Source organism: Leptinotarsa decemlineata, unplaced genomic scaffold (assembly GCF_025532065.1).
Source record: "Leptinotarsa decemlineata unplaced genomic scaffold, Ldec_3_MD MMD2_tig00000882_RagTag_RagTag, whole genome shotgun sequence".
In the NCBI taxonomy this organism is placed as follows: Eukaryota; Metazoa; Arthropoda; class Insecta; order Coleoptera; family Chrysomelidae; genus Leptinotarsa; species Leptinotarsa decemlineata.
Window position 1 is genome coordinate 11,377,053 of NW_027412556.1, and position 21,666 is coordinate 11,398,718.

Here is a 21,666-nt window from a genome sequence, read left to right on the forward strand (position 1 = left end):
ACAAAGAAAATTTCAAACTCAAAACAGTAATGAAAAGACGTTCACAAGAAAACGCAAAGCAACCTATTCCAAAAAGACCTGCAAAACCTGAGAGACCCGTAACGGTTTGGACAGAAAAATAGCTAAAAGATTATGATGAAGAACAGTATCTATTTACTAGTGATACTATGTTGTGATACTTATAATTCTTAAAATATGTTTTTTATTTTGATAATCTTTTGAACAACCTATCGAGGAGGTTACATACAGTGCCATCTGTCCGCGAATAGATCAAGAAATCTCAAGAAGGTTACGTACAGTGCCATCTGCCCGCGAATAGATCAAGTAATAGATGATAGTTACGTACAGCGCCATCTGCCCCCGAATAGATTAGGCAATAATGCCGATAATTCTGTCAATACAGATCTCGAGGTGCACATACATGCATGCATGCATGCATGCACCTACCTACCTACCTAAATACATACATACATACATACATGCATACATGCATGCATACATGCATGTGGCCATCCACTTCGGGAACCCCGACTTCAAGTCGTGTAAGCACACCCACAAATAGACGTGAGGGTTCATCAAATGCTGATACACAGCCAGCAAAAAAATTTAAGAATTGTTCACGAAGAAGTCAAGATTTTCCAATACATTCAGTGCGGATAGAAACTGTAGGGCATTTTCTTATATGGAATGACTCAAGAATGTTGTGTCAAAACAATTGTAAATTCCAATCATTTATTTTATGTAGAAAATGCAACGCGTATCTTTGTGTAAACAAAGATAGAAATTGAACTTTAAATTATAATTTTGTTCTTGCATGGAAAGCCATATATGGCTGAAGCTTAAAATCCCATTTTTTGCTTTGATACATACGAAGCCATATATGGCTTGAGATATTTTTTTTCTTTAAATATTGAAAAAATGTGTTTTTTTCTGTATTACTTCTTCGATTTCACATAATTAAAACGTTTTCACATATTCAGATTTTTTTTTCAGCCTATAATATGGAGCATGCAATAGAGGGATATGTGTAGCAATTTGCCAATTTTTCATATTTTTTATTTCGTTTTATGAATATTTCCCGGTTTCAGTTGAAGTGAATTGTGCCAGGTTTTAGGTCACATAGATACACATAGCTATTGCGTTGTTTCAAAAGTTTTGTCTGTTTTGATGTCATCTGTTTCTGTAGCTATTTTTCTCAATAAATGTCCATTCTACTGTATCGAGATGTATACAGATCGGTATAGAATTTTGTGCTCTATACATTGGTGATGTTCATTTGTTTCCAAATTTTTATTGTTTGTCTTCTGTCAGCTTTTACTACATGATGTCGTTGAGCGATTTTCCGCTCATTTCTCTCTACGAATTCAAATTGAACAAAACCGCCGCCGAAATAGCGTGCAAATTCAAAGAGGCAATTTAAAATGATAGTATTAATGAATGTTCTGTTCGACGTTTGTTTCTGGATTTTTTTTTCCCGAGATTTCAGCTTCAAAACTGAGCTTAGATTCAGGACGAGGAGTTGAGGACTCTGGTGGAGACTGATCCATCACTAACGGTATGTGGGATGGCGAAAGAACTAGGCGTCAGCTCCCAAGCGGATTTTGATGGGTTAAGATGTATGGGAATGGTTGGAATGCTCGAAAAATGGATACCCTACGATTTGAACCATCTATAGAAATTGTCACGTCTTGAATCTGTTTCTTCTTCGCTTTGGCGCAACCCTTTTTGGATCGAATCGTCACGTGTGATGGAAGGTGGATCTTCTACGACAACGAAAGACATTCAGGATAGTGGTTGGACACCAATGAGCTATCCAAGCAATTTCCAAAGGAAAAACTAGAAAAAGAAGATCATGGTAACTGTATGGTAGCCAGCGGCTGGTGTGGTTCACTGAAACTTTCTGCAACCGAACCAAACAATCACAGCAGGAAATCAACAACGAAATATTCTGATAATTGAATCAGCAGCTGCCACCACAACGCCCGTCCGCACCTTTCACAAATCACTTTCGGTAATCAAATGAGTTGGGCTTCGAAGTTCTGTCTCACTCACCATATTTCTCCATATCTCTATCGATCGACTATCATCTTCTCAAACATTTAGATAACTTTATCACCGTTAGAATCTTCGCCAATCAGAACCAGGCCAAAAGGGTCTTTGCTTACATGGAATTCGGAACACTCAATTCTCATGCTGACAGAATCAAACGACTTGGGTATTCACCACAGTCACAGTCGACAAAACTTTTAAAACAACCTGATAGCATATACTATTGGACTCAAATTAGACTAAACGAAATCAAGTATTTGAATACCTACCATATAGACAGAAAATAATCAGTCACACTGTCAAACATTTGACTTAACATGTATCCCAATAGTAAGACAAATATTTTGCACCATCCTCCTCCTGCTCTGAGGTAGCTTTCATAAACATGCCATGTTACCTTTCCACTGGCTTTCTTTTCTTTCTGATGGATTATGAGTGACTTTTCATCATCAACGTCATCTTCTTTCTCAACAATGGTTTCCGTAGGAATCTCCTCCTTCTTCTCTACTTCTTCCAGTTCTTCAAGAAGTTTCGTGAAGTCGCAATCAGAATTTTTCAACTCGTCGAAGGTACCTGACGAATGAACTTGGCCATCTTTCAATAAGTATATGCAGTTTGCATTCTTGAGGTATTGTAGCTGGTGTGTTACGAGAATGACGCATTTGGTTTTCAAGTATTCAGAAATGCATTCTTCGAAGAGTTGTTTGCCAACTCGAGCATCTACAGCTGATAGTGGATCATCAAAGAGGTAAATATCTGCTTCTTTGTATACTGCTCTTGCTAGATTTATTCGTGCTTTTTGTCCCCCGCTAAGAGTGACACCTCTTTCACCTACAAGGGTTCTGTCACCATGAGTGAATCGAGCGAAGTCGCTTCGTAAAGCGCAGACCCTAATAACTTCATCGTATTTCTTGGGATCATAGTCTTGCCTGAACAAGATATTTTGCCTGACGCTAGCTCCAAATACCCAAGATTCTTGGGAGGCATATGATATAGTTCCTTTCACTTCTACTGAACCTTCTGTAGGAGTTAGCTCTTTCAGAATAACGTTTAGAAGAGTCGTTTTACCACCTCCTACCGGACCTACGATAGCTACCAGTTGATTGCTGGCCACGTGGAAGTTTACTCCTTGCAAAATGTTCTCAGGTAACTTCTTCACCCACTTAGCCGACATGTTTTCTATGCATATTCCGATTTCTTCTTTCTTGAAGTTTGCCAATGGTTTTGTACCGTTTGAGAATGAAGTGTTTCTCGTTACATCGGTTTCCATCAGTTCTTCGTATAATAAAAATTGCTGTATTCTCTTCACAGAAACTTTCGCTTCAGCAAAGAAGGAAAGACCTTCCGTGAAATAGGCCAACATCGATAACCTGAGTACTCCATAGAATACAAGCACCGTATATGTGTACTTGGCAGTAAGTGTGTTTCCTGTTAAGACGTATGTTAAAATGCTGATGAAAATGGCAATTCTCACGGAAATCATGGAGTAGGTTCTCTTCAGCACTCCGACTATAGATGATAGTCTAATTTGGTGTATTTCTTGCCTGAAACGATAAAAAGAATAGAAATTACAGAAATTGCTGAATGAAAATGAATGTAATCAGTCAATAAGTATTTTTCACGATGGTGTGAATACTTAAAAAATGTAGTATTTTCTAATACAGTCAGTCATTGTGGGACTTTGAAAAATTAATTCTTCTAATTATTGATACTGTTACGAATTTCCGTGTTCCGTCTATGCATGAGAACGAAACCAACAAATGAATGATCGGTACGATCGTTCAAACTTGATAATCTACATATACATAATCAGAAAAACTACAACTGAAAGAACACTAGACTTAGATCAAACCTCATAATAATCGCACCATAGTATTATTTGTCAGTTGCGGTTCATTCATTTGCCATGAGCGTAACACTACATTTCCGTCGCTAGTTTATTGAAAAGTGGAGATTTCACGAAATATTCCACAGGTGAGGATAATCCATTTTTCCCATGTCAATCATGAAGAGAAGTAACTTTATGGAATGTTACTTTGTCGCTTGATGAAATGGTAACTGAAAGATCAGTGACCAACGCATTCCATTTTACAGCAATCATAAATGAGTAGATCGACATATAAGTAGGTCCAAAACTAGGTAAAACCCAACTGTAAGACAGATACGTTCTGACCAAGAAAGTGACCGTAATGAGAATTTCTGTGTATATTTTCGTAATTGGTTTTTGATTCTTTTATAGGTTCTTTCAACGAAAACTTTCGAACTTTGACTTTTGACATACATTTCAGTATTTTTTGCCGAATCATCATTCAACAACACGTGCAAATAATGAAATTGTTTTATTGAAATAGATGTTCTGTTCGGGTAATGTACCGCACGCTTTGCCCATTTTATGGTCGCCATAATAGTCCTACCGAGAGGACTATTTGCAATGTGGTGAATAAAATCGAGTCCTATGGTTCAGTAAACGATCGACCAACACCTGTGAGTTAACGAAACTCAAGATCTGTCAAAAACATCGTCGCTCACTACCGCAGACCACAAGTTGGCGAATTTTGCGTCGTAACTTGAACCTACATTCATACAAAATTCAACTGACCCAGGAACTGAAGGCGAACAACAGTAGACAACGACGTGTGTTTGCTGAATGGGCTCTGGGGTATGTTATCCACCAGGAAAATGCTACTGTACTGGCAAAATAATGTTTTGAAGTTCAAATCGTTGGGTGTAGTTTGTGAAATGGCTCTGAAGCAGTTGTCAACTGACCCTGATTCTCATGAGTTGGCGGCATTATCGCTCCATATTCCTTTGAGAACGACATTGGCTAAGTCATCTCTGTCAAAGGCGATCACTGAAGGCCGATAATTACCAACTTTTTTTGGCCTGAATTGGATGATCTCTACAACAAAGACATGTGGTTTGGCGCTACATGCCAAACAGCTCATGCCACAATAGATATTTTGCGCGAGCTACTTGAGGGCATGGCCATTTCACGTGGAGATGATGTGAAATGACCACCAAGATTGTACCGTTTGACCCCGTTAGACTTTTTCATGAGAGTTTTCCTTGAATCGAAGGTGTGTGCCAAAAAAACCACAAACCACAGTGGTCCTCAAAGTCAACAGAACTCATACCATCGTTCAAATTCAGCTTGATTCATGCGACAGAGTCATTGACAATTGGACGTTTCGGATCCCCAGAGAAGCCTTGGTGGACATTTGAACCAATCATGTTTTCGAAATTACGTTTTCCCATGAGGTATGACTTCAACCAAAAAATTGTATGGAAAGTTTAATACGGGTTAATTGAACCAAGGTCGAAATTTTAAGTATAGGAAGGAGCTCAGTTAACTTTGGAGTTTATATCAACTTTGGAATTTGACTCACCTTCTTATGATTTCAGTCAGTTTACTGAATTGCTTCTCCCAGGTGTACATCTTGATTACTTGTATCCCAGAAACAATTTCGTTCATGAGTCGAACTCTTTCATCCGTTCGCGTAGCTGTACGCAATCTGTATTTAGATACCAACTTTGCCAAATACACTGAAATTGAAAAAATTTTTCAAACAAAATTCATTATGAAGTAAATATTCATTTCCTCCAACTACCTACACGGTAGGTTATGGTGAACGTCTGCCGGAAAACAACTACTTCGCCGGCTGACACCACGCTGGATATTGAGTTATATCCAAAAGACATTTATGGAAGATACCTCACAGAGGTTAGTCTCTCAGATGTTTCTTGTTCACCCACCAGTAGGACCATGCTGAAGTTATCCGAGTAGGTCACCTACAGACCGGTTTCGAGGTATTACTACTCATCAGTGCAGGAAGGATACGACCCAAACAGGAGGAAATTTCCTGGGACTCGATTAATTTCAAAGCAGCTCGACTGCATGTATGAAACTTTCGTCGAAGAGAAAGTTTGGTAACTAGAAACAGCTCCCTCTCGTGAACAAAGCCTCAAGCTCGGAAGAAACATCCCAAGTACCGATACTCTAACAGAGATCAAAACGTGTCAGATTTTTTAGAACAGATTTTCCTTCATTTGAAGGATTGCAACACAAACTGAAGGAAGTTCTGAAGTTTTCGGTCTCTATCTTCAATTTTTTTAGTATTTCGTGAATTTTCACTATCTGCAGCCTCTTGTTTGCTTCTAGTTTTGCATCGGAATTTTTATTCTCTTCTGAAGATGTGTCTCTGATAGAGGTACTGCTTTTGTTTTTTTCACGTAATTGAAAAGGAATATCCTCAGCAGTGTACAAACCAACGAGAGGAAGAGTTACTGATTGAATCTATGTTTACACAGGCTTCATCTGATGATCCGCAGTGTGAAAATTGACGGTGTTCCGAGTATGCTCAGAACTGTGACTGATGGTGTTGCTCAAGGTACCTTACTGGGGCCTATTTCCTCTACTATTCACATGAATAGTCTGTTTTTCCCAATCAGTTTCGCTGATGATACTGTCATATCATATACTTCAACTTGGAACAACATTCTTTAGAGCCTACTCCACCGTAAATGTGTGCTCATACCCCTCTCTCTTGCCCTACAGTTATATACAAAATGTAATTCTCCTTCTCTTTCTATCTTCACTAACTTATACCTCACTACCAACTTCCGTTCGCCTTGCCAGATCACACTTTTCGTAACGCTCTTGTCACGCATTCAAGCGCGCGTAAAGAAGTTTCACTCTGGAAATAATTTATTTCTGGCTGATACAGTCACCACTTTCATACAGAATTGGATGGAGGGGGTGTGTTATAAATTGTTATGTAGATAGTGTAAATGTAGCTCAAAAATGGATCATAAAACTGATATTTGGCAAGAAACGTGATTTTTTTAGCGATCTTTTATACAGGGTGTCCCTGGACTTCCTCTTTTCCTCTCGGGAATGTATAGATGGGGTCAAAATATTACCAGTACTTCATATAACTTTTTTTCCTAAAATCCTTCGTTACCAAGTAACGGGCCCTCGAAGTTACAAAATGAAAAATGTTTTTCTTTGATAACTTTTCAAGTGAATATTCAAAATCATCCAAATTTTGGTAATTGACTAAACAAATGAATTCCTTCGATGAGCTTTCATGCAGGAGTCAGTTGTTTTGCTACAAAGTCAGGAACGGACTACCCCCGATGGTCCACACCCCAAAACTTTGAAATGACAGATATTTTTCAATATTTTTCAACAAATTAAGGTTACTTGGATAATTTTATGAATAAAAGTACTCGTGTGGAAAGTCGATCGGAGCAACGAGTCTTGATAAAAATGTAGTTTCACTCGACGACATCAAACCCGCTCGTCCACCATTATTTGAAATGAATAATTATCAAAGCAGAAATAATGATGATGAGATGTCTACCGTTATTCGAAAATATTAGTTTTTAAGGAAAATGGAAATGATAGGTAAAATGTTCATAACGAATTTTTATAATGCAAACACGTTTAACTAACGAAACTCAAGAGCCTCAAAAGCAAACAGAAATGAAAAATCCGCTACAGAAACTGCTCGATATGACCACCTTCTCTCTCTATACATTTTCTTAGTCTGCGAAGACACCCTCTCTGTACTTGAAATAGCTTTCCAGGGTCGTTTCGTATGGCTTCACAATGTAATGTTATTCTATTCAACAATGCATCTCTTGTGTGAATAGGTGTAGCGTAAACAAGGCTTTTTAGATGCCCCCACAGAAAGAAATCCAATGGATTTAAATCCGGAGACCGCGATGGCCATGAATATGGCCCACCTCTACCAATCCATCTATTGTGGAAAATATGGTTCAGATGGTCACGCACAATCAAACTAAAATGAGGAGGAGCGCCATCATGCATAAACCACATATCTTTTCGGGTTTGCAATGGAACATGTTCCAAAAGTCCATTCAAATCGGTCTGAATGAATTCCAAATAACGTTCTCCATTCAATCGGTCCTGTAGAACGAATGTTCCTATAAGATGGTTTCCTATGATACCAACCCAAACATTCACGTTGAATTTCCGTTGGTGTTTGGTTTGCAATATCCCATGGGGATTTTCTTCGGCCCATATATGGAGATTATGAGAGTTGATAACTCCATCTCTACTGAAACCTGCTTCATCAGTGAATAAAACTCGATTAATAAAAGTCATATCCTCTCTTTGCCTATCCATAAACCAATTGGCATATTCCAGTCGTGCTGGAAAATCTTGAGGTGTCATGGCATGTACCATCTGGATGTGAAATGGGTGGAGCAGTTGTTCCCTAATTATTTTATGAATAGTGGACTTGGATGTATGGAACTGTTCTGATAGATTTCTGATGCTCATTGAAGGATTATCAGCGACGGCTTCCAAATATTTTCCTCCAATACAACGGTACGTACAGTCCTAGGAGCGCCCTCACCACCTCGTTTTGGCAAAACTGTACCTACAATAATATCGAAATGAAACAACGTGCTCAAATTAATTATCAATTATTACATACCTGTCTCCCTCAAGCTGCGATCGACACGCTCGAATGTTTCTCTTGACGGTACCGTTCGTTTGGGAAAATGCTCGGAATACAGACGACGAGCTTCTGCAGCATTACAAAATGCTCGTCCATAAAATACATGCATATCTGCATATTCATTGAATGTAAACTGTTCGGTCATATCAAAAAAATTCAAAATATCCTATAGAATATTGACAATACAATGATAGTCATATGACAACGCACCACTCAACAAAACGAAATCGCATTCCAGTTTCTCATTTTTTATCGAAACTTTCTAAAAGGTTTTTTTGTCAACATCTGTGAAAGAAATGGAACGTAATTATTCCCTGGATATTTTTCACCTGATCATGTGCAGCCGTTTTTGTAGTTCATTCGTTTGCTTTTTATTAGTATAGTAAATATTTTTTCCGATGTGCGTTTTTTCAGCTAAATTTAGATTCGTGTTAAAGAATTTCTGCCATAAAATTATAATTATCAGTGAAACTTCTCAACAGTTTAGCTGTGAAGAAGAATTTGAAACATTCGAATGTTGAGTTTCATGAGATTCAGATAACTGATCAACACGAAACGTGATTATTCCACACGTATTATGTACATACAAAATATGGAATGAATTCGATATTTCATAGTAGAGTAGCTTGTTAGTTTAAAAACACCACGAATCTACAGAACTTGATATTTCTTTTGAAAAAATATCTGCTATCACAATTGTGACTTAAACTTCCATATAGGTACTGTACTTTTTGTTTACGACTTCATTTCAGTATACTTTGTATTATTCCTGTTATAAATGTTGCTGAATTAACGTTGTCATTATTATTTCTGCTTTGATAATTATTCATTTCAAATAATGGTGGACGAGCGGGTTTGATGTCGTCGAGTAGAACTACATTTTTATCAAGACTCGTTGCTCCGATCGACTTTCCACACGAGTACTTTTATTCATAAAATTGTCCAAGTAACCCTATTTTGTTGAAAAATATTGAAAAATATCTGTCATTTCAAAGTTTTGGGGTGTGGACCATCGGGGGTAGTCCGTTCCTGACTTTGTAGCAAAACAACTGACTCCTGCATGAAAGCTCATCGACGGAATTCATTTGTTTAGTCAATTACCAAAATTTGGATGATTTTGAATATTCACTTGAAAAGTTATCAAAGAAAAACATTTTTCATTTTGTAACTTCGAGGGCCCGTAACTTGGTTACGAAGACTTTTAGAAAAAAAAGGTATATGAAGTACTGGTGATATTTTGACCCCATCTATAGATTCCCGAGAGGAAAAGAGGAAGTCCAGGGACACCCTGTATAATGAAGCATAAATCATGGATAAAAGACAACTATTCTGTATTAAAATGATATTCAATAAAATAGAAAAATTATATTACAAGTTTACAGACACTTTCAAAATACGCGAGAGAATTCTGCTATATTTTTACCCCAATGTAGAAAAATGATCGGATAACGAAATGTCAATTACCTGGCGCTTGGCACATGACGTACTTCATGAGAAACATAATATCAAAAATAAAGAATACAAAAATTGTTCAACTGACAGCATTCTCAATACGGGATGTGATGTTAAGCAATATCATGAATTACAAATGAAAATTTTTTGCCAAAAAAATTATCCTATCAAATTTGTCTATTTCTAGTCATGTGTGTCGAAATAACCAATGAAACCATCATTACACTGATAACTACCCATGGATAGTTTTCACGGGTAGTTATCACTTATGTCATGACATTGCTAAGCAACCAACACAATAAAGTTGTTTGACATTTCAGTAATTCAATTTATTTCGAAAATGTCACTTCCTCGCTTTGGTGTTCAAAATGATGCGGCAATTGACAAAATCATTGAAGAAAATACACCAAAAAATACTGTCAATAGTAAAAAATACACTTGAAAAATATTTATGGAGTTTCAACGGAATATCATTATACGAATTGTTCTTTTAATAACTGTGTGTTCAATAAATAATTTTGTTCGAATTGCAAAAAATTTTCTCACCGAATATCCCTCGAACATTGATAAATAACTCATAATTTTATCACAACTTCCTCAAGCACGTTATTTTAGGTAACATCCCTCCGCCTTCGGCGTCAGGATGTTATCAAATAACGTGCTTTCGAAAACTGTGATAAAATTATTTCGTTAGTTATCAATGTCCTTGGAATATTATAGCTGAGTATTAAACAGAAAATTATCGAAAATTCAACCCACATGTGACTTACTGAAAAACTCAAATATGTTTCTACTCGAATATGTTACTACGATGAGCATGTGTCACATACAAGTAGTCTGAACTACTTCTGTGATTTTTCTCTAGTATCATGTATATTTTTTGGTATATTCATTAACTTATAAAAATAAACATCACCATTTTCATTATTTTTGATGGTAATGAAAAAATTCTCTTCAGAAGTTCGTGAAATTCAAGGAATATGGGACAAAATTTCCTCTCGAAGAGAGAATTTTCATATCAGAAGATGTAATTTCAAAAAATAAATCAGAAAAATAATAAGCTCTGACTCACTTTGTATCGGAATGAACCCCACCAGGTATGCGATTCCAACAATTCCACTTGGTCCGACGTAAATAAACAGAAAATACCCCACTACAAGTAACAAAAATGGAGTAAACCACAAATAATGGAAGAATTGAGCTACAGTATCGAATCTCCCAACGTCATTAGTTAACAAGTTGACCATCTGCCCTATGGTCGTTTCGGCAAGGGCAGACTTGCTCAACCTCAGTCATTTTTTGTATATGAGAGAGCAAACTGCTATACGAACTTTCATTCCTAAAAATACGATACTCATTTGATAGTTGTGGGAGCTTGCCGCTCTGAGGAATGCTACTAAGGCTACAAAGGCTGCATAGGTGATTATCTTTCCGTTATCTTCGTCTGGGTTCTTATCTTGTAATAGGGAAAGCATGTGGTAGATGACTATGGGTTGTGTTATTCTGCAATGAAACAAACTCATTCAAATATTTTGTTAAATCACCTCTTGTTGTGAAATTCATCAAAATATTTCAAAATGAGATCAGATGAAATGAAAATCGCAACAACTTGAAAATTGACAAAATATCATTTGAACATTTATCAATCAATTTCTGTGCTTTCAGTTCCAGCAATGATTTCAAAAATACATAACATGTTCCCAAAAACAATAGTAAAAGATATTGTTTGAGACATTGAAATAGAAATTGATAAGATTTTCAATACGATTGACTATAAAACATCTGCACAATGAAAAATAAATGTTTTCTTCAAGATATTCATCAAATAATTTTCCAAAAATTGATTTTCTATACACCCCAAAGATCATTTATTGATCCGGTTTTTCTCTGTTCATATAAATAAATCATGATCACATTTCATATTATTATTCCGATATCACATAGTTGCGAATCTATCAAACAAATTTTCCTCATACTGAAACAGAAAGGCTGCGCGTTTCGATGACCAAGTTATCATCAACAATCTAGAAAATCAAAAACATATTTGATGAGGGTGGAATGAAAATGTATTAATTATACATAATTATACAGAAATCAACAAATTTTCCATTAAAAAATACTACGAATCGTCATGAAATTGTTGTTGATTTTGAAAATTGGAAAATTTATGTAACATAAATTATATTCCCGTCTATTTCATCCTCAGCTCGAAATAGAAATACGAACTTGAACTGAATTATTGGACAATAAAATCATCTCCCGTGAAAGTATTCATAAAAGAGAGACAAGTTCATTATATCTCATTGTGAAGTGCAGTAGATTTGCGAAGAATAAAAATAAATTGTGGAGACGACTTTGAGTTTTTATTTTCCGCAAAGCTTCAGAATATGCTTAGAAGCGAAGCTCCATACGTATGAACAATACTTCAAAGAAGGCCTGATCTGAGCTTTATATAGCATCAGAAGTTGCTGAGGTCTATACAGTTTTCTGGTTCGAAACAGTGTTCCAAACTTTCGAGAAGCAGCCTTTGCAATTCCAGCAACATGATTGCGCCTAGACATACTGGTGTTCAAAGTGATCGAAGCAGAAAGCGGAATTGTCTGACTTGACATTATTATATCCGGTCGGCGGATAAAAAAAAAGATGCCTGGGTTTTTGTTGCAATGAATTTAACCTGGTTACTTCCACCTCAACTCGAAATCACTTCCAAATCCTCATTGAAAAATGTAATCTCCCGCTGCCGGTGAAGATGTGCATCCACAACCGATGTCCTGGAATCCAAGTGGAATAACGAGACATAGTGCGTCAACCTAGACACTTTTGAAGGGAAACTCCTGTTTCCAAATTCGATAAATTAAAACTGGTGGCTCTGTTTGAAGGTCAAGTTTCATGATAAACTCAACGGTGAAAACTGCATATTGTTTTATATTATCGTTTCTGAGTTAGAGCATGTTTTTTGAAAATGTGCATTCTGGAAAAGTTGTTAAACTCTTTTTCAGACAGATAATTTCTTGTTCCTATGAAAACATTTTCGAAGCACCTTGCTAGAGTCATCAATTTTTTTCATGTGCACTTTGAAACGCAAACTTTCATAAGTATGCTTTGGACGAAGCGACCCGACGATGAAACAGAAAGAAATTGTTCAGAAATAGCTATCAAATGTTGAGAGAGCTTCTCACAGCAGTAATTAAAACGCATAGTTTCGGTAACAATAACTAACAATGTACACTATATTCACTACTAATAAATGAAACTCCAATAATAATAATGATAATAAAAATGATAAAGAACAAACAATTGAATATATTTCTTCAAAGAAGGTGTTCGGAATGTTTACCAGCTCCTCTCAGACATATTTCTGAACGTTATCTGCCGAATTCATTGGTTCAATAGGAGTGAACTAGCTAGCTAGCTAGCTAGCTAGCTAAGGACTAACGAGGTCTTACCTTTTAACGTGTGATTCCTTACAGTGTAACATTTAATTAGCTGATAATATTTTGGGCAAAGATAGTTCCAAATGAATTTAGTTATAAAAATATCCGTTTGCGACCATTACTTTCTTGGGAAAAGTTGTTCATACTGATGGATACTATAGGTAATTCTCCAAAATATGATTAGCTAATTGAATATTTCCTCCATACATAGGTTTATATATAAATACGTGATGTAGATTAATATAGATGGATATGTACAGATAAGTTGAGTACATTCCTTAATGTCAAAAACAATTTTTCAGCAGCACTTGAAATTCTTTTTGCATTAACTGTTTTCTCCATTTCTGATTGAATATTCATATGAATATAATTGGAGGTTTCAATACTCATTCAGGTTTACTCAAAAAATTTACTGGATATATTCTGTATTTCTTGTTCTTCTTGTGGAATTCTCCATTTATACCCCGATTCTTATTCAAATCATGTACTCCACAATCTCTTTCAAATATTAGGTCTTGAACCAAAAATCTATTACTATATGAGCAATATCGAGATGATTTCGATAAAGACATTTCGCGTCGGACTACTGGTCGCGGTGGGAATATTACTGCCCGTGGCCTGCAAACGGTGCAGCGCGAAATTATTACCAAAATTTGCAGCCAAAAAAGTGGTGAAAATTGTAGTGTTGTCAGGCGAAGGCAGTTTTTTGTTGAAAATATATTTTCATGAGCTCCATTAGTGGCAAATCATCACCAAAGGGTTCAATATTTTGCCTTAGAATTTCTAAATACTTCTGAGATGAGGGTATGCCATTAAAAATAAACGGGTCGATGATTCTACCCTGAAAACACCTGCCCACACACTGAATCCAAATCTTTCTCGACTTCTTCGCTCCACAATAGAATGGAGACTTTGTTGTGCCCACGTATAAAATTTGTGGCGGTTGGAAATGTCGGCACTGCTCACATAAGCTTCTTCTGACCAGATACAGTTCAACGAAAAATCACGGACATGGCTACTGTTAAAGTTATTATCAAAATAATAATAGTATGTTACTACAAGCGCCATCTATTAGGATTTAACACAAATTGTCCATGTGTAAAAAGGAATGTATGAAATAAAAAACAGTTAGTTTTTGGACAACCTCCATGTGTGTTTTATTAGGTTATGGGTCCAGTCTCATATTTCCTGACTAAATTCGGTTCAAAAAGTAGTTTAGTGTCCTAAAAGTAAACAATGTCGACGTCGGGTTACCTAGTCAATGTGTCGAGAAAATTACGACGATTGGGCGTTTGCCGCAAGCAATTTTTTGCTGCTAGAGGGAATTGATTTAGAAAACCTACCAGTGGCATTGAGTGATGCTGAGAAGAAGACTATCGACTCCTCTGTATACGTGCATACCAAGAATGAGAGTACGGAGGATGGTGTGTGGAATAAATTAAAAAAATTGTTCGATGACAACGGTTATCAACGAAGAATCTGTTTGCTTCGAACATTAATTTCAATTCGCCTTGAAAATAGCGATTCCATGATAGCCTACGTATCTCAAGTAGTTGAAACGGCACAGAAATTGAGGGGTACAGGTTTTGAGATTACAGATGAGTGGATCGGATCGTTGCTTTTGGCTGGGCTCCCAGATAAGTTTCCACCTATGATAATGGCGATCAAGCATTCCGGCATCGTCATTAGCGCTGACGTCATCAAGAAAAAGTTACTGGACATGTGTGAGGAGGTTGGCACTACTAGAGTGGACTCTGCATCTTGGTCAAAACAGCGGTGGAGAAGTGGCAACACTAACCGCGGTGTCAATTTGAAACCACAAACGTCAACGTCAAACAATGGCAGTCAAAACAGCAGTAAACAAATAAAATGCTATAATTGCAAGAAGATTGGTGATTTTCGGAATAAATGCCCCGAATTAAAACCAAAGAAAACTTCAAAACTTCAACGGAAATTTCAGCACAGAAGACTGGTACGTCGATTCGGGCGCAAGCACACACATGACAGCAAATCGAGAATGTTTACTGTGATCCAAACCTATGGATGACAACAAAGAAATAGTAGTTGCAAATCAAATGACTGTTGCTGTTGTTAGTGTTGGTGAGACCCGATAACAACGAGTGTTAACGGTTCTCAGCATTTGTTTGAAGGTGGTTGACAATGTTTCGTGGTGTATTCCATCAGTAAGTAAGCCAGTTAATAGCAAATGGCAACAAAGTTACTTTCAAAAGGGATGTTTGTTTGATATGTAATCAAGATAATGAGCTTATCGGTGTTGCAAATTTAACTGACGGAGTGTACAGGTTACAAATTCACAAATCAGAGAACTTGTTACCAGCTATGAGTGCTATGACTATGTGGCATAGACGGCTAGGACATATAAACAGTAAGTGCTTAGAAAAAATGAAAGAAGGTGCTGTGGAAGGGGTGTCTTTTGACAAGAAAGCTGCCATCCGGATCCAAAACTGTGAAGTATGCTGTGAGGGAAAACAAGCACGTTTTTCTTTCTCATCCGCCATTCATAGAAGTGATATACTACTGGAAGTAATACACTCAGATTTATGCGGGCCGATGGAGACCAAATCAATTGGTCAGGCAAAGTACTTTCTTTTGTTTGTGGACGATGCTAGCAGAATGACTTATGTCTACTTTTCGAAGGAGAAGAACCAAGTATTTCAGCATTTCAAAGAATTTCGTGGTATGGTCGAAAACCAAACAGAGAACAAGATAAAATTGTTGAGGACAGATAACGGAGGTGTTCACAAGAGATGGAAAACTTCTTGAAGCAAATCGGAGTTGTTCATCAGAAGACTAATCCTCACACTCCAGAACAGAATGGTCTCTCAGAAAGGTTCAACAAAACCGTAGTTGAACGGGCAAGATGTTTATTGTTTGAAGAAAATCTCGACAAAAGATTTTGGGCTGAAGCAGTAAATACTGCAGTGTACCTGATAAACAGAACGCCAGCTGCCAGTATAGGCATGATGACACCATTCGAGAAATGGACAGACAGGAAGCCAGACCTCAGCCATGTCAGAATATCCGGTAGTAAGGTAATGGTGCATGTTCCCAAAGTGCAGAAACAAAAATGGGATAAAAAGGATGTTAAATTGATATTAGTTGGTTATCTTGATAACGTGAAAGAATATAGATTATATAACCCAAAAACTAAAAAGATTACTACAAGCAGGGACGTGATTATTATAGAGAAAGAAAAACCCAAGCGCAGCTCAGATAGTAGTAAATGATAAAGAAGAGGAAGTGGAATCAGATGTAGAAGTGAACTCTTGAATAGAAGAAAGTTTGAAAAAAAATTCAGTTTTTGATGCAAACGATTCTTCATTCATCTGTGACTCGTCACGTTCCCAAGATGATTCATATCAATCGATACATAAAAGTGATAGTGAGTCTACTTCAGAAGAAGTCCAAATCGTGGAGCTTGGTAAGCGACAAAGAAAGCTAGTAGAAAGATATGGCATGACTAATGTTTGTATTTTGGATGATCTGGAATCATGTGGTGTTGAACTCGGCTATGAAGCAGCAATGAATGGACCGAAGAAGGAACAATGGGAGGATGAACTGAAGGCTTTCGATGACAATCAAGCATGGGAATTCGTTGACAGGAAACAAGCGGATAGAGTAATGCAATGTGAGTGGGTTTTAAAAAAAAAGTTCGAACACGATAGTAAAGTGCGGTATAGGGCTAGGATAGTCGCGAAAGGTTTTACCCAAAAAGAAGGTGTGGATTATATGGAGACATATCCACCAGTACTTCGTTATTCTACATTACGACTTTTATTTGCTTCAAGTGTGAAACTTAACTTTAAAATTACTAATTTGGATGTCACTACAGCTTTCCTTAATGGTTACCTGGATAAAAATGTATATATGCAAGCTCTTCCTAACCTAATTTATGAAGAAAATTGCGTTCTTGAATTAAAACGTGCAATTTATGGTTTGAAACAATCAGCCAGAGCTTGGAATATAAAAGTAAATTATTGTTTATTGAAGTAAAATTTTTTGAAGTCAAAATCAGAACCATGTTTATTTATAAAAAGGTGTAAAAAAGAACTTACTATAATAACAACTTTTGTAAATAATTTTTTTATTTTTTCTAATAGTAATGATATTGTGAATGAGATTAAGACTGAACTCATGCTTAAATTCAAAATTAAAGATTTGGGGCAGTTAAAACATTGTTTGGGTATTTGGGTGAAAATGTATGAAAATGGCAGTATTTTCTTGGATCAAAGACAATTTGTGGAACATATTTTAAATAAATTTAATATGTCAAATTGTAATGCAGTTAACACCCCTATTGAGAGCAATTTAAAGCTAGAGAAAGGTATAGAACTGTGTAAACAAAATCCTTATCGACAATTGATAGGAAGCCTAATGTACCTGAGCGTCTTAACTCGTCCAGACATTCCTTAGAGTGTAAGTTTTATGAGTCAGTTTAACAATTGTTATTTATGTAAAACTGAATCTTATGGGCTAATGTTTACTGTAGATGATTGAAACTTAGAAGCTTTTGTCGATGCAGACTGGGTATCAAATATTTTGGATGGAAGATCTTACAGATTTTATATTTGAGTTATCAGGATCTCTTATCTCATATGAATGTAAGAAACAACAAACTATAGCTTTGTCCAGTACAGAAGCCGAATACATGGCGATAACTGAGGCTTGTAAAGAAGCTATATATTTTAAAAACTTATTGAATGAGATTGTTAATTGTTGTAATTATACGATAACTTCATGCAATGATAATCAGGGGGATCAGAAGTTGACAGAAACCTCATTGTTTCATAAGCGGAAGAAGCATATTGATGTGCGCCACCATTTTGTTAGAGAAGCAGTTGCTAACAAACTCATAAAAGTAGTTTATCTGCTAACATCTGAAATGCCTGCCGACATTCTTACGAAAGGGTTAAGTAGCGTAAAACATAACTATTTTGTTAAAATGCTAGGTATTCATACTATTGTTTGATATATTGAAAAACATGATTGTTTATTATGCTATTTTTTTTTGGTATTGCTTGATGGCTGTATATGTTTTCATGTATTTTTTTTGTAAGTTTAGATTATTTTGATAAGTGGAGGTGTTGAAGTCATTATCAAAATAATACTTTTATGTTACTACAGGCGCCATCTATTAGGATTCAACACAAATTGTCCATGTGTAAAAAAGAATGTATGAAATAAAAAACAGTTTAGTTTTTGGAAAACCTCCATGTGTGTTTTATTATTTCCAGGAACCACTGGCAAAAAGACATACGGCGTTCAAAATCTCTGGTTCTGAGTTGATGAACTCTTCTGGTCCTGTATGGCTTGAATTTGTGTTGTTACAAAATCCTACTAACTTCAGTTCTTAGTGGACCCGTTGATATTTTCCAATTTCACGTTGACGTTTTGGGATTACTTTCAACAGCTCCTGAAACGACTATTTCTTCCAGTTTATTTTCCCTATTTGATCCATATAATTTTGGCCTTTTTTTCAAATTTATCACCATCGATTAGGTTGTGTCGTAATCTTGCAAAAATGTCTCTTGAAGGTTGTCTTCTCTTTCGATACCTCTCTTGTTACAAATTGCTTGCTGCTTCTACATTTTCCTGGGTTTGTATAAAACATACTATCATATCCCAATTTTCATAATTCTCATACATTGCGAATGTCTTTAAAAATTGAACAAAAACACTTTGAAAAGCGTCTTCACTGCTTCATTCAAAATTTGACAGCTACCAGTATTTTTTTTCTGGGATTTCAAATCAATTTATATTATATGAAATACATGCTACCAGTAAAGATTTGTTTTTAGTTTTATCGCCGCATCGTTCAAAACCTACTTTGCGTTTCAAAGTCTACATGAAAAAACATAAAAGCTTTGTATTTCAAAGATGACTATAGCAAAACATCAATTGTACAACATTTTTCGAATAGAAATTATTATTAGGTCAATTTTTACTCAAGCGTGGAATACTTGAATAATAAGTTTTAAAAAGTTACCCATTCTGATAGAAAGAAGTGATTGTACTAACTTGACACACTCAGCGAATATGTGGTATACGGCGAATATGGCCAATTCACCTCCAAAAACCCTGAACAGTGCTTTTGCTAACGAGGGATTCTCTTTGTTCAGTTCCTCCTTCCATGCTATTTCCAATTTACCACCAAGCAAGGCTGGTAAGAAAAACCTTGTAGAACAGTTTTGGTCATTTCCTGATGGTTCACTCATACGGTAAAAATAGTGTTATAAAATTCTTTTCATTCCAGTAGCTCCATCTCTACCTATCAGCTATAAAAATTGGTCAAATATTCTTTGTAGAACTTTTTGTTATCAAAAACCACTTTTGTAACAATTCTCGATATTTCCTGTTTCCAGAAGAAAAGTTGCTTTCAACAAAATTATTATAATTCATTAGTATCTGCAGATCCCATTTATCAAGGAAAACATGCTCTTGGGAAAAATCCAAAACCCACAAGAATAATGTCATCCATATGAAATTTTTTAGGCTATTTCAAAAATTGTTGTCCCTTTTTTCAAGCGTACTTCAACTGTAGTATATCAGTGCATACCTATTCAATTCAATCAAAATGAGCGTTATTCGAATCAGTGCAATTTTGCCCACGTCACAAAAGTTGATTGATTCCGTTAGCATGGGATTTGGGTGCTCGGAATTCGATGGAGTCGGCAAAAGCCGTTTTTGCCTGGTCCTGATTGGTGAAGGTTCTACCGGTGAGAAAGTAATCAAAGTGGATGAAAAAAATAATGTTTGGTTGACGAAAGGTCATGGGTGAGGCACAACTTCGACACCAACTCATTGAATTTTTGACGGTGATTTATGGAACATGCAGACTGACATCGTCATTATGCAATATTGGACCTTTTTGTTGACCAGTGCCGACTGCTGTTGACGCAATTTACAGTACATTTGGTCGTCATCCCCACGATAGGACTCTGCTGTGATGGTTTAGCCCGGTTGCAGAAAGATATAGTGAGTGTTTGCCTTTGGGAAGTGCCTGGGTAGGTCATTGGTGTCCAGCCACTGTCCTCAACGTCTCCACTATTCTTTATCTGTGATGATCGAATCAAAAAAGATCGTTTCGGTTGCGCAAAAGCAAAGAGGAACATTCCTCGAAACGTGACAATTCCTGTCGACCGTTCAAATCGCGGGGCACCTACTTTCCGAACTTTTTGGCCTTTCCAGTATGTTTCAAACCACCAACAACAACCTGGGAGCGTAGACATCCCGTTATCCCATGCACCGTTTGTGATGTTTGAGTCTCCATCAGGATCCTCAAATACTAGCTAGTCCTGGATTTCGCAAACCAAAGTAAAACCGTGCGTTCATCATCATTATCATTGCCAAATACCATGGTCAATTCTTTAGGCTGCTTCGGCAGCGCTTTGTTTCAATTTGAATCAGTAGAAAAAAATAATGAAATAAAAGTTGGAAAAAATCAACAGCATCAATGTTTAGAGTACGATATTGTCTATCAATCAGTATGTAATACGACACAGTAGAATTATCATTTATTTACATATAGACCAGTCACTTCAGCATAAAAAAGGGGTTAACCTCTGAATGGTAGGTAGTGGGCTGAATATTTGTATACACCTCCATTATGGCGTTTTCAAAGCTGTCTCAAAAGTCTCATATGATCTCGTGTCTGTACCGGAAGTTATACGAGGTCAAAGGTGAAAAACAACAGTTTTTCGCGGCTATCTCAGTTTCTATTGCTCTAATGATGTTAACATTTATTATGAAAATTGAGGAACATGGAATTTGAAATAAATTTTATTTTATCTGAACTTTTTTCCATGCGCTCAATCGTTTTTGAGATAGAGGGCGGTAAACGCGCCGCGCTTTGACGTGCGCTCTATAATCCAAGGTCAACCGTGAATATCTGTGAATATTACCCTCAATTTTGAATAATTTGTATTATGTATCAGTTAAATTATTATATTTGAAAACATTCAATATTTTATTTTGCAATTGTGATGATAGATGTGGTCCACGGTGCGGATGTAGAGAGTCGGGGTTGCAATCCACTTTAGCTTGTGGTTAGTGTAATGGGCAAGCTTGCCTCAATACTGTATCTTTGAAAAGTGACAGTGAAGGAGGGAATGTATTTGGCCCTGAAATTCTGGAAGATCTGGAAACAACGATTCAGGACAACGAAGATTATGACGATGAAACAGAAATCCCTGAACGTCCAGAAGATGAAGAAGAAGAAAACT

The 21,666-nt window shown here is 36.5% G+C and overlaps 1 protein-coding gene across 2 annotated transcripts in view; it reads right to left on the reverse strand.

Moving 5' to 3' along the window:
• LOC111507850 (ATP-binding cassette subfamily C member 4) overlaps nt 1-19,604 on the reverse strand; it is a 38,119-nt gene extending 18,515 nt beyond the window's left edge. Inside the window, exons 1-4 of one of the 2 annotated variants that reach the window (XM_074174990.1) lie at nt 19,463-19,604; nt 11,062-11,492; nt 5,436-5,592; nt 2,319-3,593 (exon numbers count right to left, since the gene is read on the reverse strand). In XM_074174990.1, the coding sequence (XP_074031091.1) occupies nt 2,319-3,593; nt 5,436-5,592; nt 11,062-11,236 (1,607 nt within the window). In that variant the 5' untranslated portion in view covers nt 11,237-11,492; nt 19,463-19,604. Of the gene's footprint in view, nt 1-2,318; nt 3,594-5,435; nt 5,593-11,061; nt 11,493-19,462 lie in introns of those variants that run through there. The other variant, XM_074174991.1, reaches the window with a different exon arrangement.
• Between the last annotated feature and the right edge of the window lie 2,062 nt (nt 19,605-21,666).